The sequence below is a fragment of the Apodemus sylvaticus genome, chromosome X (assembly GCF_947179515.1).
Source record: "Apodemus sylvaticus chromosome X, mApoSyl1.1, whole genome shotgun sequence".
NCBI classification, from domain to species: domain Eukaryota; kingdom Metazoa; phylum Chordata; class Mammalia; order Rodentia; family Muridae; genus Apodemus; species Apodemus sylvaticus.
The window spans coordinates 10,966,565-10,990,658 of record NC_067495.1 but is presented as its reverse complement, the minus strand read 5'-3'; the positions used below and the strand labels follow the sequence as shown (position 1 = coordinate 10,990,658).

General features: G+C 37.7%; 1 protein-coding gene across 2 annotated transcripts in view; it reads left to right on the top strand.

The window, feature by feature from the left end:
* Positions 1 to 2,127: 2,127 nt before the first annotated feature.
* Positions 2,128 to 24,094, top strand: part of Sytl5 (synaptotagmin like 5) — a 91,475-nt gene continuing 69,508 nt past the window's right edge. For both annotated transcript variants that reach the window (XM_052171228.1, XM_052171227.1), the window contains exons 1-2: positions 2,128 to 2,429; positions 16,284 to 16,493. In XM_052171228.1, the coding sequence (XP_052027188.1) occupies positions 2,311 to 2,429; positions 16,284 to 16,493 (329 nt within the window). In that variant the 5' untranslated portion in view covers positions 2,128 to 2,310. The remainder of the gene's footprint in view (positions 2,430 to 16,283; positions 16,494 to 24,094) is intronic.

Below are 24,094 nucleotides of genomic sequence, written 5' to 3'. Positions count from 1 at the left end.
GCAATTTAGCTAGCACCCAGTGACCAAGTAGATGAGATGTGGTTTCAAACTATACCAAGGAGAGGGCTCTGCATGCAAGGCTAGAATGTCTACTCCTGAAGGGAGAACTCTAAACAGACTACTTAATATAAGAAGGATCTACAAGAAAATGAAATTTGAATAAGGGGATTAACTGTATTGTTTTAGTGATTAATGATATGAAATTTTTCTAGACAGACGTGCCATTACTAAACATGGAACATGTGTTTCAGGTTGCAAGTTATTTCCACTTAGAGGCAGGTGCTTTTTTTCCTAATGGGAGGGGCATCTATCCCTGTAGTTTCCGTGCCCAGGCTCACCATTTTCCTTCTTCCACTCTGTTGTTTCTCCAGGATCTTCAGCAAGATTCTATCTTACTAAATTATCATCACAGCGCAGCCCTGCCTTCTGGAGGAAATATCCTGATTTCCTAGATACAGTTCGGATTACTTACGAGATCTCCTTGGTCATTATTTATTCGCCAATCCAGGTACTAACATGTTAGCCTATTATCCATATAGTAATTCATATATGGGCAAAGGGATCCTATTGTTAAGTTCCACCAATCCAATTTTGTTTCTGTTACATTCTTTAAAGTTTCCTGACACTTTGAGGGTTTGCTTTTCTTCTATTATCTATTTTTACATGCATTTGTTTATTCGGCAGGTGGGTGGGTGGTTGGCTGCATGTGACATGCCTGTGTAGAGGCTCACTGGAGTCAGTTCACCACATCCACCATGTAAGTCTTGGGGACCAAACTCAGATCCTTATCAGGTGTGGTAGCAAGCACTATTGACTGCTTCCTTTTGTCATCCCTCTCTTCATTTATTCAGCCACAGGACAAACTCCTAAATTTTTGACATTGTAGTCTTATATCTTCAGCTCAAGCATTTTCAAACCCTTGAATATTTTTAAAAAATACATTCTGTAACATATGTATGGAGAACATACTAATTCAGACATTTTAAGCATAAAGTATGTTGCAAGTGCACCCAAACTAGAAAGATGATATATTCAGTCACTGAATTTCCAATTTATTTATTTTTCTCTATTTCAGCTTAAAGCCAGATGAGACACACAAGGATAGAAAAGCAAGTTGCGTACTTTATTGGGGGAGACAGCAGCTAACACTGGAGAAAATTCCAAGCATTCCATTTTCTGTAGAGTTTCCCTTGCCCTTGCCCTTGCCGTCTCAATTTCTAATACCCACAATCTAATGGTCTTTGCAGATTGGGAAAAGGCCTCGAAACAATCCAGTGTGAAAGGACCTGGGACATAAGCTAAAATGGAGCTACTTTGTGGTCTGTAGGACCCACTTCAGTTTGGAGTTCTGGCTAGTACACAGTGAACACAAACCTTTGAAGATCTAAAGAGGCTCTGGAAGAGATCCTATCCTTTTGAATCAACTAACATTTTTTAGGTTGGTTTGACCTCATGGGTAGACTTCCCCCATAGCAGTCCTTGAATAGTTCATTATGTCTAGAAGCCTGACAAGAGCCAAGGAAACAAGGAAACTTGTTGTTCACAGGTGTGAAGGGGACCTGAGGTACAGTATCTAAGGGATATAGCAATCCCTAAATCTGGCAAACAACTGTAATAATGATCATTCTTGTGTGGTTATACTCTGAGAATCCAGATACAAAACTAAAGTTAAGGACGTGATCTAAGGCCTGGTGAGCTTCTTATGTTGTCAAGAGGAGTAGTCTAGGTCCATTTGGTTTTTAGCCTGCTTTCTTCTTCTATTTGAAAGGGAAGTGCTCTGCGCACACACACACATATACATGTCTACACATCACAGTCCATGTATTTTTATTAATTTGAAAGTTGTGTTTGTGCTAGGTACTCTATTTCAAAAATTAAATAGTTGAACAAGTGCTATGTGTGGTATGACCTAATTAATTTTTCTCACCTGTGCTTTATCTACCTTTTCAGCATTTTCTACATTCTGGCCCAGAGGAATTGAGTCCTGTTCTGAAGCTTTTTGAGAGCTCAAAGTTCAGCATCATTAGTGAATCTTAGCTGCTGACTGTCTACAGAGAAAATGCTTTAGAGAATTTTTCTGTTCAAACAATAATGATTTTCATGGACTGCAATCTCAGTATAATACGTTTTCTCTGTAATGTGAAAGAATACTCAGCACTTGTCAGCAAATCTGCAGAGATTTGAAAGAAAACCCTCTAAGCTGAACAGCTTTGACACTAGGTTGACCAGGGGGAGCCTTAACAATAGTAAATATCTATTCACCTTCTGGAAAATTCAACTGCTGCTACGCAGAGCTGCTGCTGAAATACCATGTCTAAGAACTCGGAGTTCATCAATCTGTCATTTTTATTAGATCATGAGAAGGAAATGATCCTGGGAGTCCTAAAGAGGGATGAATATTTGAAAAAAGTGGAAGACAAGAGGATAAGGTGATGTGTGTTTCTTGTTTTGCCCTTATACAACTGCTTTCTATTCATTTGCAATACTTTTGATGGGGAATTTGACAGTCACATTGGAGACAGATATTGATCAGGGACTTTATAGCTTTCCTGACATAGCCCAAATATTTGAAAATATCTTTGGCTTTGTGCCATTTAGCTAAAGAGATTGGAGATCAGCTAATAATAGGATGCTGGTAACATGAAGGTACCCACTACAGCAAACTTAGCAGCTAAGAAGAAAGACTCCCCAGTTTTGAGTACCAACTCTGGAATGGTTTGTATGATATTTAAGCAACTTGCTGCAGTGTTAGTTATATTTATATCACTGTAACAATACAAGCAAGTAAACTTGTTTTATAGTTCAGTGAATATTATCCACCATGGTGAGGAAAGGATTATGGGCTGGAGCCTTTTTGTCTATGGTGGTAGTTGGTATGTTATCTCAGCAGTCCAGGGATCTGAAAAGCAGACTAGAAGCAGAGCAAATGCCACCATCTGTGGAGCAAGTTTTCAATCATACAAATCATAGACTGACATCATACATTCAAACCTGACAAATCTATAGTGGCCCCAAAAGCTCATGTGTGAAAGACATTGTCCCAAACTGGTACCAGGATTGGGAGGGAGTGAAATCTTTAAGAGGCTGAATCTAGTTAAGGTTTTAAGTCACTAAAATCATGACCCTCAAAGGCATTATTGGATACTGGTTTCTTGTTTTCTGATTGCCATGAGATAGGCATCCTTTACTACATACGCCTGTTGGCATGTGCAATGTTGTTATAAGGTACAAAAGCATGGCCAAGCAGGGACCAAATGAAATCACTTTGAGTTCAAACAAATCTTTTCTGTTTCTTTTCTTTTCTTTTCTTTTCTTTTCTTTTCTTTTCTTTTCTTTTCTTTTCTTTTCTTTTCTTTTCTTTTCTTTTTTCCTTTTCCTTTCTTCCTTTCTTCTTTCTTTCTTTCTTTCTTCCTTCCTTTCTTTAAGTTTTTTGTTTCTGTTTCTTTTTTCTTTGTGTTTCCTTCCTTCCTTCCTTTGTTTGTTTGTTTGTTTTGAGACAGTATTACTCCATGTATTGCTAGCTGTCCTAGAACCCACTCTGTTGAGCAAGCTGGCCTTGAACTCAGAGATCCACCTGCCTCTGCTTCCCAATTAATCTGATGGGATTAAAAGTGTACAGCACCCCTGCCTGGCTCAAATGTTTTTTAATCTTATCATCTCTGGTAATTTTGTTCCACTTACAAAAGAATTGGATACCACTGCACCCAATTTTCCTGATTTAGATTTGTCATCAATAAAATAATAATGATATTGTTGCTCCCCATAGCACTGCTGAAAAGATTAAGGATGCTTATAAATATGCTTGTGAATTCAGCACCTCCCACAGCAACCTTCAGTTCTAGAGCATGTTCAATTCTAGAACATGGGGTGGTTTCATGAGCCCTCTCCTCTAGAAACTATTAACTGTTTATACGTCCTTAGGGATGTATAACAGGGAAGCAGGAGTGAGTGGGTTAGTAAAGGGGGGGATAGGATAGGGGATTTTCAGAGGGGAAACTTGGTTAACCCCTCCCCACCTCCATGACAGTAAATGAATGGTTACAATCTAGTGCAGGTCTCCTATTGATAATCAAAGTTGTCTACAGTTTGTAAATGAATCAGCAGCCATGCAATGCCTGGAAACATTCCATAACAGGTGCTTTTTAAAAACCTATAGCTGTTTGCGTGACCCTGTTGAAAACACACCCTTGGCCTTACTACTCCCCATTAGTAAAACGGAACAGAAGAGAATAGATTTCTTTAGCCTGGCATTTAACGACAGTTCTGAACTGTTAGCTGTATGCCATCATCCAAAGTTACTGAGTTTTATCAAACATTTAAAGAAGAACAGAAAGTTTTTTAGGTTGATCTCTACATGATGGCTAAAACTCTAAAGCACAAATTTATTGTTTTGTTCCACATGCCTAGTTCCGCTGGAACAGACCACTAAGTAAGCCCTGACCTCAGTACACTAATAACTCATACATCCTAGCCAAGAAACTGCCTTCCTTTGCCTTTAAGTAGTTCATTCTTTCATTTCAGCCCTGCAGGCAGAGAAAGATTAGAGAAAAGCAAATAAGGCAAACATTTGGTTCAAATGAATTAAATGTGATTTCAGGAATAATGCTTTGCACCTGGAAGGCAAGGAGGCCAATGAGTGCAAAGAATAACATTCTTTTAATACTCTATAAAATTTTAATCTGCAAAGCTGTTTTTTTCCTCCAAATTTCATCACTCTAGCACTAAGAATGCAATAAGTTTGACCTTCTCAAAAGCCTGCAGACTCACTGCCTCTGTAGAAATTCCAGAGAAGTATTGGACTGGACTTGTAGATTGGTAAACATTTTATTCTGATCCTAATAGAATTGTTGCAAAGCTTCTTTTGTTTGTTTGCATATTTATTTATTAACTTATTTGACAAGTTTCATGCTTCCCAAATTGGCTTTCAGTTTATTTATTTATTTATTTATTTATTTATTTATTTATTTATTTATTTATATTTATAGTAGATATATCCTTTATTCACATTTCAAATGTCATCCCCTTTCCTGGTTTCCCCTCTGAAAATCCCCTATCCCACCCCCCCCACCCCCTTTTACTAACTCACTCACTCCAGCTTCCCTGTCTTGGCATTCGCCTACACCCGGGCAAGGAGCCTAAACAGGGCCAAGGACCTCTCCTCCCTTTGATGTCCAACAAGGCCATCCTCTGCTACATATGTAGCTGGAGCCATGGGTCCCTCCATGTGTACTCTTTGGTTGGTGGTTTAGTCCCTGGGAGCTCTGGGGGTACTGGGTGGTTCATATTGTTGTTCCTCCTATGGGGCTGTAAACCCCTTCAGCTCCTTGGGTCCTTTCTCTAGCTCCTCCATTGGGGATCCTGTGCTCAGTCACAACTCTTCTTAATACATTAACAGAAATCCCAACATGAGGGACTCTGGAGAGATGGCTCAGGAGTTAAGAATGTGCTTCTTGGGCAAAGGACCTCAGTTCCAGACCCTGCACCCATGCTAAAGGGATCTCAATTCCCAGTGACTCTAGCATCAGGTAGATCTGACACCTCTGACCTCCTTGGTCACCAACACTCACACACACACACACACACACACACACACACATACCTACACATAGACACATAAACATAATTAAAAAGAAATCACTGTGTGATATACTAGTTTAGTGGAACTCAAACTCTTATTTGAGTCCCACAGGATAAAGAAAAATTTCTCTTACATAGAACTTACTAATTTTAGTATATATTATATACTTATTATATTATATATTATAAATTATTAAATATATTAAATTATATACATATAACAGTATATATGTGGTTATATATATATATATATGCATATATATTACACCTAAATTCAATTGGACTCCATGTTGCATTCCATATAGAAAAAAGCATATTTATATATAAATTTGGATTTTACAGAATCTTTCCTTTAAGAGATATTTTACTGTCAAGGTATATTTGGAGATATGTTAAGCATTGGGCTGCAAAATGAAATTATATTTGCTTGAACTAGTCTTTGTTTGAAATAATGTCACTATAATCAAAAATAATATATATATTCATGCACATTTCTCTGTAGAGATGCATAGTATACTATTTTACTTACAATTCATATTACTATTTTAAAGTTAAACAATAGATACGATACAGAAATAGATAGGAAAATCACCTGTCTTCCTTATATGTATGTGTATGTATATCAAAGTGTATATATTTGTCTCTTCCATGAATGACCATTTTAGTCCTTTCTCTTTTTAATGTATTGTCTTTAAGGAGAATTGATGTTGAGGACAAACCTCTAGGTATCAGAAAGTAATCTGTACCAACAGCCAGGACAATACAATTCTCTTTTTACTGTAAATTGTACAGACAGTATGTTCAAGTACATATAATCTAGAACATGACTACTGAGTATTGGAGCTAAAGGTGGGAACTGAAAAATATTTGCCCCTTCCCACCTCCAAAGGTGGTCAGTTCATAAGAAAGTATATAATATCATTTGTATTCTTGGAAAGGTAGACTTTTTTTCTAAGAAGTAATATAAGTAAATTTTTATTATTAAGTGTCACATTTCAGATTTTAAATTTCCAGTAAGTTACCTTTTGATATCAATAGGAATATCTATCTCATGTATTAGTTTTGTTTATTATTCAAAATGAACATTTCATCTTCCTGTTATAGATTCTAAATTTAATTATCAATAATAGTTTTCCAGAAGCATGCTTTCAAAATCTTAGATGCACATTTAATCATTTATTAATCTTAATCCTCAGTGAATTTTAATTAAAAGGTAGCTTGACTTTTCCTATACCATATACTTCTACCAACAACCAGGAAAAAGTTCTTTTGTAATGTCTCATCTATGTCAACATGAATTCACAGAATTATCTTCTTTAAGATGAAAATGTGGAAATTAAGTAGATTTTTTTGCTGTGCATATTCTCCTTGACAGAGTGAAAATAACCTACATTTGCATAAATTCAATTTAGAGACATTTCAGAAATGTACTTGTATTATATACCTGCAAAAACTAAAACTGTAACTCTCTAGTATGTACCTGTACCAGCAGCAGAAGGGCTTTTGAAAGATTGTTTCAAGGGCAATGTGTTCTCTTTAAAACATTTTGATTTTTTTTTGCATAAATGCTCAATTTCTTTCCATCAAGTCAGCTCAATTCTTCCTTTTGTCATAGCAACCATCTTTTAAATCCCAGTATTTTGTCCTTTGTTATTTCTGAAAGAAATGGTGTTCTCGTACTTCTTGCTGTACTGATTCTTTTCCTGTCTCTGTGTTTTCTAAGTAATTTATCCTATTAGCAATGTGATGGTTGGCTGTTGTGATCAGAACAGATGCTTTTCGGGAAAAAGCATCCTTATTCCTCTGATAGTCAGGATAGAAGACAATAGTTGTTTTCAGGTCTTTTGAATTGAAAGACTCAGTTTGGTAATTACATATAAAATCAATTCCCTGTGTGATATTAGACAAGTATTAATAAACAGCAAACTGCCAAATAGTACTGATTGATTTCTCACTTCTTTAGAATTGTAATGGGTTGTCTTTGTCATATTATTTAGGGAAACACTTGTCTTAAATTGGGTTTACCAAAAGGAGAGCTTGAACCTAAGGTTTGAGAACAAGTGATCTATGGTTTTTAAACCATTAAACCTTGACGTCCTAGGGAAAGCAAGACAGTAAGGAGTGGGTAAGTTAACAAACGTGGCATGTTAAGCAACATCTGGCAAGGGAACCTTGACACTAGGGCAGATAGTATTTACTATTTATTTTCTGACTTAAAATGTCACCACACACACACACACACACACACACACACACACACAATACATACATACAAATGCACATTTTAAGTACCTTACTGTGTTAAATCATAATGATCAAAAGCACCATGGGGTTGGGGTAGGGTTTCTTACACTTCTTAGGTCACTCTATCAGATATCAGGGTAGGAATCTAGAGGTAACAACCATAGCAGAGATCATGGAGTAATGCTGCTTAGTGGATTATGTCTCAAGGTTTGGTCAGTTTAGTTTCTTATAGAACCCAGGACTATCTTGCCATGGTTAATATCATCCACAATGGGCAGGGCCCTACTATGAAGAAAATTCACCACAAACTTGCCTACAGATGACTCTTAATGGAGGCCTTTTCTTAATTGAGACAGTTCCCAAATGATTCTAGCTTGTGTTATGGTGATAAAAAAAAACTGGCAAAATGCCAATTGTCTATCTTTTCATATGGTTCCATGGGAACTCCTACTATATTACTGGAAGGTAAGCTTAATGCTACGAGCAATTACTTTATGTCATGTATAGATTGTGAATCAGTTTCAGATTGTCCTGTTTTTTCAAGGCAGTCACCAGACATGAGATTGGCAGAATTCACAGATACTTCTTCATCTGGACAGGAACCTATTCTGTAGTACTCTTATTAGAGAATTTTCATTAGTTTCAAATCCAGGCTTTCCCTTTCCTCAGATTCTCAAGTGTTTATATTTTTTTAGGAGCCTTTGATCTGAAAACAAATCACAATCTCTATGAAATCTCTTAGAATGACAGTGGTGTGAATGCAGCTCCATATGGGCATAATTGTCATGAGACACTTTGTGACAAGAGTCAACCTAGACAGTTGCTGTATAATAGAACTAGGCCAGCAGAAGAAAGCTTTCTTGATTATTGCAGCTTACCTTTGAGTATGCTCAGCATGGCTTTACACCACTAGGAAAGACATTGCATTCACAAAACAGTGTCCTTTCTGAGCAGAACCCATTTAGTATCCCAGAGCCTGTAAAAAGAGACTAGTGCATAGAGAGTGTAGTTTGCTTATTTGTTTTAAATACCAAATTCTGGTCCTGAATCCTGACCTGACTTTCTGCTTCCTTGCCTATAAAATGGGAACCACGCCTTTCTTATGGGTTGCCAAATGTTAATGGCTTGACACATAAAGTAATGTTTATATAGTAATTTATCATACATACAGAAGCTGCTATAAAAATAAAATTATATAATATATATATCCTTTTATAAATTATGTATATATTGGGTTTCATTTTTTTGGTTCTAGAAATGGAACCCAGGGCCTCATGTGTGGTAAGCAAACACTCTACCACTGAGCCATACCTTCTACCCCCAAAACCTAATGTTTTTAAAATATTTTTTGAGATTACAATATAATTATCTTGTTTCCCCCTTCACTTCCCCCCCCCATACCCTTTCACATACCCCACCTTGGCCTTTTTCAAATTTGTGTCCCCTTTTCATTGATTTTTATTATATGCCTATATGTATATTTATGTACAAATACATTCCTAAATATAGCCTTCTCTGTTCATATAATGTTACTTGTATATATGCTTTCAGGGCTGACCATTTTGCATTGGATAACTAATTGGTGTGTCCTTCCCTAAGGAAGACTTATTTCTCCCAGCATTACTTAGTTGCCATTGGTTCTTGTTGTGTGGTTAGGAGCTGTTTAGTTTCCCCTATACACTTTGGCTTGCCTATTTGTGTTTTCCCTGTTCAGCTTACTTTCAGGCAGCCATGATGATAAGACATCATGGGTGTAAAAGCTAACCATTTTATATTCAGAATACAGGAAGGAGATACCATACATCCAGAATTTTCTTCAAGCAGATATGAAATAGCTCTAGAATACACAGCACTATCTCTGAATATTAACAAAAGGAGCATTAGGAGCCGTCATCATCGGGCTGCTGGCATATTATCCTTCCTGCCTGTGTAGCATGAATTCTGTGGTTCTTCTCTTCCTATTGGTTTGCCATTTGTTTAATCAATCCCATCAGTTTTGATTTCTTTTTAAAATTAATTTATTCTCTTTTATATTACATCTTGACCTCAGTTTTCTCTCCCACCATCCACCTCCCCTACTTCACTACATTCTCTCTCTCCATCTACTCCTCCTCAGTTTCCCTTCAGAAAAGGGTAGGCTTCCCAGGGATATTATCCAAACATGTCATATCAAGTTGTAATAAGACTAAGGCACATATATGAAGGCTGGATGAGGCAACTCATTAGGAGGAAAAGGGTCCCCAGTAGCAGACAAATATGTCAGAAACAGTCTCCAGTTCCTCTGATCACAGTCCCACAAAATCACCAAATTGAACAACTATATCATATATGCAGAGTGTCTGAGTTAGATCTATGCAGGCTCCCTGATTGTTGGTTCAGTCTCAGTGAGCTCCTATAAGTCCAGGTTTGTTGATTCTGTGGGTTTTCTTGTGGTGTCATTTTGCTTGCTTAATGGAGTTTGAAACTTTAGCTGTAGACCTGGTTTAGTTTGTTCAAGGTTGAAGGTACTGTGGCAGGGGCTGACGCAAATCCCAAGAGCACCTCTCTTACAAGTGGACAGTGCAAGAGCTAATATTTACTGAGTCCTTAGTGGATTTTCTGGAAAGAGATTTGGCTGCAAATGACAGGTATTATAATTACTTAAACAATGTGGACAATTTCTAGATATCTTCACTAATGTAAAATTTTATGTTGTGTGGCAGCTCTGTTCCATTGTTTGTTGAGGGAGGAATCTGGAGTCCTTGACTTTCACTGTTCCATCATCTTTAAACTTTGTCTTTCTCTTTTTAAAAAAATATACGCTGAGAATAGTTTTAGCTATCCTGGGTTTTTTGTTGTTCCAGATGAATTTGATAATTGCTCTTTCTAACTCTGTGAAGAATTGAGTTGGGATTTTGATGGGTATTGCATTGAATCTGTATAGTGCTTTAGGCAAAATGGCCATTTTAACTATATTGATTCTACCGATCCATGAGCATGGGAGGTTTTCCCATTTTTTGAGGTCTTCTTCCATTTCCTTCTTCAGAGTCTTGAAGTTCTTGTCATACAGATCTTTCACATGTTTGGTAAGAGTCACCCCAAGATACTTTATACTGTTTGTGGCTATTGTGAAGGGGGTCATTTCCCTAATTTCTTTCTCAGCCTGCTATCCTTGAGTATAGGAAGGCCACTGATTTGCCTCAGTTTCTACTGCTATGATCATAGTGGCTTCCCTCCATGCCTTGCTCTCATGAACCTATATAATATCTTTTTCTACATCAATATTCAACGAATGTTTGTGATTAAATTGGTCTATCTGAAAAATTCAGGATAATTTCCCAATCTTAAGATTCTTGATCTTGTTCCATTTGAAAATGCTTTTTCCTTTTTTAACTTAGAAGATTTTTAATTGAAAAAAAATGTATGTAATATGTTCTTATTATGGCTTCCCCTACCGGAACTCCTCCCAGATCTTCTCCACCTACCTACCTACTCAAATCCAAACCATTTCTTTCTCTCTGTTTTTGGGATACTAAAAGTTCTAAATGCTGTAGTGTTTACAAGTTCCAAATGTTAGGAGCTGATATGTTTGGCAATTATTCTGCTGATCATATAAAGAAGATGGTAGTTTAAAAATAGTCAAAGGATGAGGCAAGTGACTAGGAAGGTAATAGATGATGAAAACTAAGGATACTCCACCATTTACTTTCTACTGCTCTGATAAATACTATGGCTAAAAGGCAGTTGTGGAAGAAAGAGTTTATCTCAGCTTACATCTTGTAGTCTATATTTCAAGGAATTCAGGATGGGAACTTAAAATAGGCATTTAGAGGCCAGAACTGATGCTGCTTACTGGCTTGCTCAGCCTGATTTCTTAGAAAACCTGGGATCACCTGTCCAGGGATGTCATTGTCCACAGTGGTCAGGGTTTTCCAATATTAATCATTAATCAGATAAATGCTTCATTGATTTGCTTATGTGCCAATTTTATGGAAGCATTTTTTCAATTGAAGTTCTCTCTTTGCAGGTGACCCTGTCTTGAGTCATGTTGACAAAACACTAACGAGTATTGAGACAGAATAGGCAGGTGACATATCTGGATTGTTTTTTATCTCATAAGGATGTTGAAGCAATTAAATGATTGGCCCAAAGCTATCCAGGTGCTTTCTTTTCACCAATACTGGTGCTTGAAACCTAAGTTTCAAGAAACAGTAAGGCAGAAAACCTAGTTCTGAGTACTTGTGTGGTCCAGAGCCAAGTTCTTGTCTTTCATTTTTCTTTCCTGTGAAGTGAGCATAGGACCATTGTGAAATGAGACTGAAACTGCGTTACAGTTGCTGCTATCTCCAGAAAAGAGTTGTTGCTGACTCATGGAGAATTCATAATACAATGCAACAGGACCCCTCCGGAAAGGGGAATTATTCCTCATCCAATATCCTTTATCCACATCCACAAAGCTGGGTGAAGTGTCAATTCTATAGCCTCCCTTGCAACTCCTTGGCAGTGGTCTGGTCAAGTCCAAGGAGTCTTTTAGGAGGGTCTCCGACCTAGATTTTGTTTTATCTGTGAGGTCCTATGTACAGAAGCAGCTAAGCACCACACCCTTGTTCTGACCTAACATGGCTACAGTGTTAGAGATGCCTGGTCGTTTTGCATAAGAATAAATCATGTTTTTTCAATAGAAGAGCAACAAGATGAAAGGATACTGGATCCTTTATGATGCTATTTTGTATCTAAACTAATTCAAGCAGCTGCCTAACTTGTGTCTTGTTATCTGGAAGAACAGAAAACAAATGCATTTGTTATGCCTGTTTCTTGGATCCAGAAGCATTTATACCTTCTGATGGTGGCTTTTCTGTTTATGAGAGAGATGAAGAGGTGCTGGAATAGCAGGGCAGAAGCTCACTTTCTTCAGATGCTGCTACTGCCATGCACATATAAATGAACTGCATCCATCTTGGCTACCTGAATAGAAAACAAGTATACCTCTCACCTTATCCCTTTCCCCTTAGGACCATTTTTCCAATTGTACATTTTCTTCATTTATTCTTATTACTAGCTGCTCTTATTTGATTATATACTTCAGAACTCTTGTGATGCAGGCACCAGAGAAATGGCTTAGAGAATTGGAGCACTTGTTGCTCTTGCAGAATACCCAGCTTGGATTTGCAGCACCAACAAATATCTGTAACTCCAGTTCTAGAGAATTTGGTCCTCTCTTCTGAACTCTTCAGGTACCAGGTACCAGGAAACATATGGCACCAACAAATATCTGTAACTTAAGTTCTAGAAGATCTGATACTCTCTTCTGACCTCTTATGACACCAGGCACATACGTGGTACACATGCATACACACAGGCAGAACACTCATACACAAAATAAAAATACAAATATTGATGTTTTGGAAGTTTAATACCCAATACATCATATTTAGAAATGGAAGTCTAATGGAAAGTGCTTAGATCATTAGGGCTTACTCTGTCCTCCATATTAATAGATATATATCTTCATTATTATTCTAACAATGGGTTTGTTATCAGAGCAATTTTGAGCCTCACTTGTCTTCTCTTTGACCACTCATGCCCTTCCACCTTTTGCCATGAGTGACACAGCAGAAAGGCCATGGCCAGATATCAGCACACCTTCCTGTATTCCTTTTGCATATTGAAATACTGGAGACTGAGTCTAGTGTTGAACATGCTAGGCAAATACTCTGCCAGTATGGTACAGCCTCACTCCTCCATTTTCCTCTTTACTTTTGAGACCGAGCCTCTAAAATACAGGCTGACCTTGAATTCATTTAAGTTAGGCTTTGAAATTGTAATCATTCTGCCCAAATTAGCTGGGATTATAGACTTTTACCTCTAAGGAGCTGCGGGCCCCTTGATGTTTGAGATTTTCAGCCTCCCAGATGATAAGAAATTAACATCTATTCTTTATGAATTACATTGTGTGCACTTTGTCATAGCAACAGAGAACAGCATGAAAGATATTTTCAGTGACCCTTTTGCCTCATGAATGTTTGAAAAGTAACTGTGTGCTTAACATGCATTATGATAGAAGGGATTGAATTCAATGTCCAGAAGTTTGAAAACTCAGCAAGCTCTTTCATCTTCTGTATTAACCTGTGAAAGCCTTTCTAGATTTTGTAACAAGTCTCAGTGGCAGTTGGCATCGTAAACATCACTTGTCTGAGGGATTGCCCAGCTAAGATGTTTAGAGCCCTCACATACTTTCTTTCCTCTAGTCTGTACTATTGTTACTCCCAAGTCTTTTCAGGTTAAGTAACCATAGTCTGGGTTAATATAGACTGTTAAATAAACGACTATAAAGTAAACCACAAAAAAAAAAAATGGAAAGCAAATGTTTGACTTGTATATGGCTCTAACTTCCCCCACATGGACCCAGCTATCCTAGTAAAAGGAACTGATAAGAGATTAAACTTTGAGTACCTAAAGATATGCTCTTTTCTAGGAGAGAAATTGCATCCCAATCCCCTCCTTAGCCTGCTTATCACATTGACCCACCAACCTATTCAGATAAGGATGCTCTCAAGGGTTGTTGTTTTCTTATGGTTATTTCTATTACTTTGTATGTGTTAGTTCTCCATGTGAATTTTTTTCTGAGGAGACAAACTATTCACTACATCTACCTGCTTTATAACCTAATATGGAGTTAGACACTGAACAGCATGGTCAAGAAAATTCCATCATTCTTTCTGTACTTGGGAAGATGCTAGTCTAGTTGATTGTGATGAGACTTAATGCCACAAATGTGAAAGGGGAAATGGTATGAAAGATGTAGAATGTTTCCAGATTTTTTTCCTGGGCATTGAAGATAAGAGATCAGTAACCTATAGGAATGGCATTGCTATGAAGTATTAAAATGGGAATGAGCCAACCTTCTAGGGCAGTGTTTGCCAAAGCTGAGAATATACTAGAACAAATAAAGATACTTTAGATACAGCAGTTCGCAGGGGCTCTCTGAAACCAGGAGTATTCAAATTTGTGGGCATGAGACTTGAACACCAGTATTTCTAAGCTATCCCTGTGTTTAGACAAGTTAGAGAACACAGGTTCCAAAGCTGCACTTCTCATACTATCATCAATGGAATATTTAAATAAAATGAAGACTTAGAATTTTACAAAGAAGATTTTGATCCATTAAACCAGATCCTGATATTTAGTGTCTCTAGTAATTGCGTAAGTGCTACTTCTAAAGAAAGGACTACACTTACAATTCCAAGTTTTTAAAGGGCACATAAATATATTTCTTGTCAAATAGTTTTTAAATGGAATGTGTTTAATACCTATGTGACAGGAGTCATGCTAGGAAATTTACTTTTATTATCTCATAAAAACAACCATTGGATATAATTTGTCCAATTTTAGAAAAAGGGAGATTTAAAAGTGGGTAAATCATTGCTTGTAGTTAGATAGCTAATTTATGTTGCATCTTGGACTCAGGAATAAATGCGCCTGACAGAAAGGTTAATGGGCATTGTTGGAAACTCTTAAATGCTCAGTAGAAGTACGTAGAACTGAAATGGTAGAATATGTTTGTAATTACAATTACGCTCTTCATTGGTTTACTTAAGGAAAGAATCAATGTGGCTTAATCTCTTTCATCATGGGGACACACAGAGAGCACTTCCAAGATTATAAGATCAAAGGTGTCCTGAACAAGAGAATCCACACTGATGAAAAACAGTGCTGGAGAATGACAAAAGTAAAACACAAATACTCAACTGCCTATTTCCAAAGGTCACTGATACTGGAATGAGAAATTCTATTCACTGAAAGTATTTGATTCTGATTCCTTGGTTCAAAAATGAAAATATTTTTAAATAAATAACGATGTGCTCCTGTGCAGAGGTTTTAATTATATTTATGTATTTGTGTGTTAGGTCTCTCTCCTCTCTCTCTCTCTCTCTCTCTCTCTCTCTCTCTCTCTCTCTCTCACACACACACACACACACCCCTTGTCTCTAACATGATATGGAGATCAGAGAATGTATTTGATTCTGATTCCTTGGTTCAAAAATGAAAATATTTTTAAAGAAGGATGTGCTCCTGTACAGAGGTTTTAGTTATATTTATGTATTTGTGTTTTAGATCTCCCCTCTCTTCTCTCTCTCTCTCTCTCTCTCTCTCTCTCTCTCTCTCTCTCTCTCTCTCTCACACACACACACACACACATACACACCTTGTCTCTAAACACATACACACACACACACACACACACCTTGTCTCTAAACACATACACTCACACACACACACCCCTTGTCTCTAAACACACACACACACACACACACACCTTGACTCTAACATGATGTGGAGATCAGAGAATGAATTGAGGGAGTTGGTTCCAACACGTGTGTCCCAGGCATTAAAGTCAGGCTGTCGGACTTTGCAGTAACCCACTGACGCTTCTTATCAGTCCTCTCTTGTGTTTTCAATGTGCCTTTTTGTTTTCTTACCAGGAAGCTGAAAAATGAACTATTAGAAGCAAAGCGTAGGAGTGGAAAGACTCACCAAGAGACCAGTAGAGTCTGTGTTCACTGTCAGAAAACCCTTGGCCTCATCTTTGACCGGGGAGATCCATGCCAAGCCTGCTCACTCAGGGTGTGCAGTGAGTGTCGGGTCACAGGACTTGATGGCAGCTGGAAGTGCACTGTCTGTGCCAAAGTCGCGTGAGTCTCCTGCCTTTCTGTGCAAAATCCATATTTGATGATGGATAAGATTCGAATAGGGAAATTAAGAAAGGAGAGAGGATATTAAATTGAGATGGGAGTAGACTGAAAATCACAGTCTAGTTACAAGCTTGACAGATGTGTGCGCACGTGTGTGTGTGTGTGTGTGTGTGTGTGTGTGTGTGTGTATGTGTGTGTATGTGGCATGAGTGTGTGTGTGGCACGTATCTGTGTGGTGTATCTGTGTTTGGAGTGACTGTGGTATGAGTCTGGTTTAGAGTGAGTGTGTGTGGTGAGTGTATTTGATATGCATATGTTTGTATGTGTGAGTGTGTGGGGTATAAATATCTGTGGGGTATGTATGAGTATGTGCAAGCATGTATGTGGTATCTGTGTGTGTGTTGTGTGATGTGTGGTATGTGTGTGAGAGAGAGACAGAGATAGACAGGCACAGAGACATAGAGGAGTGTTTAGTAGGAGAGGGACAGGTACAGAAGACAGGATGAGTATTCAAAGCAACCCTAAAGCATAATAAAGTTGGAGGCCTAATAGAATACATTTCTCCCTATATTTAAATGTTTAATGTGTTTTCTCCTCTTTAAGCCCCTCTAGACACCACACAGCTTCTCCAAGAATTCTCTTGACATTCTTAAGCATTTGAGGTAACTGGCAAGATGTGTGCTGTCCACATCAGCTGAGGGGCAGCACTGGAAGTGTTACTTAGTATTTTCTAGGCCTAGCTGTTTAACAAAACAAAGGGAGGAAGCTTTCTAATTGTGTTTTGCTTTAGACCAGTGTCTCTCAACTTTCATAATGTAATACCTATGCAAATATTTGTGTTTTCCAAAGGCAAACCACAATTTCAGAAGACTGTACTAGAATGCAGGGGTAAATTTTCTATGTAGGTGCTAGCTTGACCTTTCCATTTGAAGAGGGATGTGTGTGTGTGTGTGTGTGTGTGTTGCCATCAGCAATGGGACCTTGCTATCACTTTTCAGAGAGGAACCTATTTTCTTGGCAACAGCCTGGGTTGTTTGAGGTGCTCGCTTTGGCAGCACATATACTATAACTGGGTTGTTTGAGGATTTCCATGAGACACCTTAGCTAGTGGTTCTTAACCTGTGGTTGGGTCATGCCTGCTTTATGGGTCACATATTTACATTATGATTCATAACAATAAGAAAATTACAGTTTCAAAGTAGCAACAAAATAATTTTATGGTTGGGGTCACTGCAACATGAGGAACACTCTATTAAAGGGTCTTAGCATTAGGATGGTTGGGAACCACTGTCTTTGACCATCAATCCAACTTAATGTAACCCAGACTCAGTTACTCAATTGTGTAAATGTATCACATTTTCCTTATCCATTCTGTCTACTTTTATGAAAATATTTACCAGCTGTAGGAGACTCCCCAATAGAACTTTTATGGTCACTTATGTATACTACTATATCATCTATAAATAAGGTTACATTGACCTTTTTCTTTCCAATTTGGATCCCCTTGATTTCCTTTAGTTGATTTATTGCTCTAGTTAAGACTTCAAGTACTATATTGAATAGGTATTGTGAGAGTGGACAACCTTGTCTTGTTCCTGATTTTAGTAGAACTACTCACACAATTGATCTCTTAGCTGAAAACGCCCAGTATTGATGAGAAATTTCTCAATACTTATTTTTCCAATTCTTATCCAACACATTCTGGGTTGAATCTTTGTATGTATTCTTTCTTCCTTTATCCCATTTCTGTTTATTCTCTTGTATAGCCCAGACTCTCATTTGTTCTGACCAAAGTACCTAAGACTAAGACTCCAAAACCCCTCATCTATTACATGAAGTCTCAGACTTCAATATAGGAAGAAAAGAAATCACTTAACTTTATCTATTCTGGTTGTAATTGCTAAACCACAAGGCCTTGTGTTTTTTCCAATCAGTTCATTTACTAAATAGTATATATGGTAAATAAATGTCTAATTCACTCCATCTTTCCTCTGAAAGACAGGACTCAGCTTTTCTTGAGGTTTTGTTAACAAGAAATTAACTCAATATGTTGAGTTGAATTTGAAGATTATCACAAAAGCTGGCTTACCCAAAATGAAAGAATCCCTTCCTGGAATTCTCACTTTATCTTATTTCTTATCTCTATTTATCTACTATAATATAATCTTCAAATCTGCACTGTTCACTCATAAAGTGGTCATGCCTAAAGGAATGCCTAAAGTAGGGCCTCTGTATATGTTTGTTAAATGAGCAGATGCATGGACGAGCAAGATAATGAACTGAGAAATGGACAAATGAATGTCTCCTGCTAAAGCTCAGCAAGCTGCAGGGAGAGGAAGAAATATAGGATGAATATAATTTTATTCTATTGGGAGCACAAAGTTGGGGCAAAATTAAGAGCCATGACAACAAAGTAAATATCTACCTATCACAGAACAATACAAGTTGTTGTTCGAATATGCACATATAAATATTAAGATATTGAACAGGATGCTTTTCGAAGGAAGTATTAATATATTAATAGAAAATGTCACAATCAATTGCATTCTTTTTATTGGTGAAACAGTCACTTAATCCCACCCCCCATCTGTTTGTCTGATTTATTTGTCTACACACCTGTCCATCCCTATTACACATTTGTTATTAGTGAAAGGGCTGAAAAGGGGGAGAGTATAGGGGGGGTTAAGGGAGTGTGGCTAGGCGGCGTGGGGGAAGGTGTCCAGGCGAGCCCTTGCCTGGGCACCTCTGCCCCTGAGGAACCACACACACAGAGGCAGAGTATAGAATAGAGTTTATTCAGAGTAGGGGATGGGAGTTAGTGGTACAGAGAGGTAGAGAGAGAGGGGAAGAGAGAGAGAGAGGGAGAGAGGGAGAGATAGAGAGAGAGAGAGAGACAGAGAGAGACAGAGAGAGACAGAGACAGAGAGAGACAGAGACACAGAGAGAGAGAGTATATATAGAGAGAGAATAGAGAGAGTGGAGTGGAGGCCGGCCATGACCTCGTGGAGGGGGGTAAGAGCCCCAGGGGCAGAGAGGTGAGAGAGTGTGGGAGAGCAGAGAGCAAAGAGGGAGAGGAGGAGCAAGTAGCCCCTCTTATAGTGGGCCAGATCTCTGGGGCGGGGCATACTTGGCTATTGCCAGGTAGGTGTGGGGTGGAGCTTAGACAGAACCCCAACAATTAGCCGATTGATATAAAAATGAGCAAGGTCAAGATCTTTTCCTAATTTGTTGGTTGCTGATTTGTCCTACATCAAATAGAGGGCTAATATCCAATATATATAAAGAACTCAAGAAGTTAGGCTCCAGAAAACCAAATAACCCTATTAAAAAATGGAGTACAGAGTTAAACAAAGAATTTTCACCTGAAGAACTTTGGATGGCAGAGAAGCATCTTAAAAAAAATGCTCAGCTTCATTAGTCATTAGGGAAATGCAAATCAAAACAACCCTGAGATTTCACCTTACACCAGTCAGAATGGCTAAGATTAAAAATTCAGGAGACAGCAGGCGTTGGAGAGGGTGTGGAGAAAGAGGAACACTCCTCCACTGCTGGTGGGGTTGCAAATTGGTACAGCCACTCTGGAAATCAGTCTGGCAGTTCCTCTGAAAACTGGGCACCTCACTTCCAGAAGATCCTGCTATACCACTCCTGGGCATATACCCAGAAGATTCCCCAGCATGTAATAAGGATACATATTCTACTATGTTCATAGCAGCCCTATTTATAATAGCCAGAAGCTGGAAAGAACCCAGGTGTCCCTCAACAGAAGAATGGATGCAAAAAATGTGGTATATCTACACAATGGAGTACTATTCAGCCATTAGAAACAATGAATTCATGAAATTCTTAGGCAAATGGATGGAGCTAGAGAATATCATACTAAGTGAGGTAACCCAGTCTCAAAAGATCAGTCATGGTATGCACTCACTAATAAGTGGATATTAACCTAGAAAACTGGAATACCCAAAACATAATCCACACATCAAATGAGGTACAAGAAGAAAGGAGGAGTGGCCCCTGGTTCTGGAAAGACTCAGTGAAACAGTATAGGGCAAAACCAGAACAGGGAAGTGGGAAGGGTTGGGTGGGAAAACAGGGGGAGGGAAGGGGGCTGATGGGACTTTCGGGGAGTGGGGGTCTAGAAAAGGGGAAATCATTTGAAATGTCAATAAAAAATATATTGAAAAAAAGGATAAAAAAATGAGCAAGGTCCAAGGGTAAATGGACATGGGTTGCCTTCAATGGCTTCATAGTTTAATGTAAAAATGAGATTATTATGTTATTTTTGAACCCATCAAAGTTTTTGTTATTCTAGACAATTTAAAGATAAAATAGCTGTCAATTTATGACTCACATAATTCTCCAGCAACAACTTGTCTATAGTTATGTTTTTCTGCAATAGATGGGAATTTATATGAGTGTTTAAAATATGAAAGTTCAAGCTTACTTTTCTCGCTGAAAAAATTCAATTAATAATGCTTCTTTAATATTTAAGCTAGTAGTTTGGGTGCTCTCTGAGACTAAGGATTTCTGTATTGTACATATCCTGTTTGCTATTCATGGAGTGGTTTTCAATAAGGAAGCATAAATGATATTTTATTGGCAGTAAATGTCCTTTGTTTGTGATAAGAGAATGTTACAGCCCTACTGGGCAGGCTCCATGTTCAATAGACCATTAAATTGAAATTCCCACCCTAACCTCTAAGAGATGGGATGAGTCATAACATGAGTCATGCTTTAATTAGTTGGAAGAACAACCTTTATTGTCATTTACCTTGGACTGGGTTTGATTTCTGAAGCACTGAAATGTTTATAGCAAGGATTGTTAGAGGGAGGCAGCTTCCTTTGAAGCTAATCCATTTTTGTTTTTGTCTCACCCAAATTCGGTTTAAGATTTCACCTGTAAGTGGTTTGCAGTTTCAGTACCATATATATAGAGGAGTTTCTTTGCATTTTTTGTTGGAAAAGTAGGAACCTAGACTCACCACCCTTTCTATATAGACAGTGTTTGTGTTTCTCTCCTTTGTTGCATCAACCCATGATAGGTCTGATACATAGTAGGAATTCAATAAATATGTGCTGGGTAGTGAATGAACTTACAAATAATAAACAAGCTTAACTAGCTTCCTTGTAATAAACAGATGGATACTAATATCTTTTGTGTATCCTACAAAGCCTATCTTATTATAGATGTCTTCAGTATAGACAAGTAAACAAAATTGTTTTGGTTACTCTATCTTTTTCAACTAGACTACCTACTTGTCCTATTTCACAAAGATAGAACTTCTTCACATTTATGTAAGTTTCCAAGTGAAGGAACCTTACATAAGCCCCAGGAATTTAATGTTAAATAAAACCCGAACTCTCTAATAGTCAGCAATCAGTATTCACAGATAAGTGCAGCACACTGTAATTTCAGTCAAATCTATTCTCCAGAGTTCAACTTAGAGGAAGCAAAGTCTATTTCAAGCCTTGAGTTGTTTGAATACTACAGTGACATGTCTGACAGACTGAAATCTTATAGCAAGCATCACATTTATTTCCTGTACTCTCTCCCTCCACTCTTGCTGCTTGGCCTCCAGTGTGCACACGTGTGGAAATATACACACATTCATTTGAAATGCTAAGTAATTGCCGATTATTTTTAGCTTCCATAATTTTCACCCCTCATAAAAGCCTTGTTGTAGTTGAGGAACATAAATTCTCTTCTGATGATATTGCTAGATGGAAAAAGTATGAGACTTGGTGTATCAATGCTGCATCAGCCATCATACCTTTATAACTTTGAGGAAATTGCCTAGTCCCTGTGAGCTTCCCAGTCTACAGAGTGTTACTGCTACATTACAATTCATAGTGAGGATTAGAGATGATACATATAAATTTCCTAGCACATTACTTGGTACCTGGTAGGTACTCAGTATTAGTTTCTTATTCTTCTGTTAAATTTTCTTGCTCCATGCAGAAACTATGAATGGGAAAAACCACATTAGCTCTATTTCAGAGTTCTAAAAATGACAAATTACTCAAGTTTGTACTTGAGACGAGTAAAAGTTGTACCTATCGTTTTCTCACAGATGGTAGTGACTAACAAATCTGGAGAAATAGGACTTGTATTATATGTTGGCTGCTATAGATATATGGTAAAGATATATGGAGGTTCCTTTCACATAAAAGTCAAGATTTTAGCATACCCCATTAGATGGTTTTCAAGCACTCAGCTATGTCACTCTCCTTGTTCTCATTTGATTCTGTGACGTCCCACTTTCCCTTGACTTCTATTTATTTTCCTCTCTTTCAGCAGCTCACGTGATTACTTTGAATCCACCTGAATGACCCAGGACAGTCTTAGTATTTTAAAGTCATTTGATTAGTAGCTCCACTCTAGCTGTAAAATCTGATTACACTAGTATGAGTTTCCGGTTGACAGTATTTGTTTATTATAATCTTCAAAGAACACCTTTAGAAATTAACATTCCACAAAACCCCACATTTCTAGCGTAAGAAATGATATCTAAATCTTTACATCCCTAGAGATATATACAGGAATATTTTATCCAAATTTATTCTTTTGATTGATTCCATCTTCCTTAATTGGATGTGTTTTGTAGTCTTTACAGCTATGAGTAATCACTCAGTCATCTGCTACTCCATAGGTTATCTGCTCACCAGGAAGTGGGTGTGGGATGTACATGCTATGATCACATTTTCACTGTATACTTTCTCTAAGGTTAACAGTTTGACATTTTAGCCAGTAGTAGAACTATGGTACACTTATATCCTGCCTTTGTCTCCTGTAGTAAGAAGCAGGATTTCAATTATTGTTAAGTAATAAAACTGACATTGTTCCAGGATACATTTTCTATTTGGGACCCAATTGCTGATTTTAAAGTATGATTGTTCAATAAATCTAGATATGAGGCTCTGGGGTTAGAGCTCTCTATTTGGTTCTCAATTGCCTTTCTTCAGTCACCATATCAGGCTCACCAGTTTTTGTACAGACTCATCCTTAAGATATCTTGATTTATATTGTATCATTTCTTGTCTTGTCAACTGATCTTTTAATTGGTTTGCCAGTCTCTCCCACTTTTTTATGTATCTCCCCAAAGGGAAATATTGTATCATCAAGTGGGAACTTTAGAATAAGTCCCTATTTCCTCCAGCATCACAGCCCCTTAGCATGGCATTTAAAGGTTGCTATTCCATGTGCGTGCCTACAACTTTACCTCATTCTCTATTATAATCCTCTAGAATTCATTTACCCTTAATACATTACTCTGTATTAAGGACTGCTTTCAGTCCTCAGCTCATACCCTTATAAGCCATTTCTTCATGTTTATTTAGACATAATTTTAGAATACCTAATGAGTCTTATAGCTGTAATAAATCTTTATTGTAAATCTCAACGTGAGCTTTACAGCAGCACAGCTGGTGTGGGTTGTATTCCAAGCTTCTTGATTCATTTCACAAATCCAAACTACAATACCAAATATTAATGCTAGAGAAAGTATCCTAACAAGCCAAGGCTTTTGCCTTCATGTTACCGACAATTAGGTTTGTGGTAAAGATATGAAAAGAAGCTAAAGTCTTAAAATGGTGAAGGA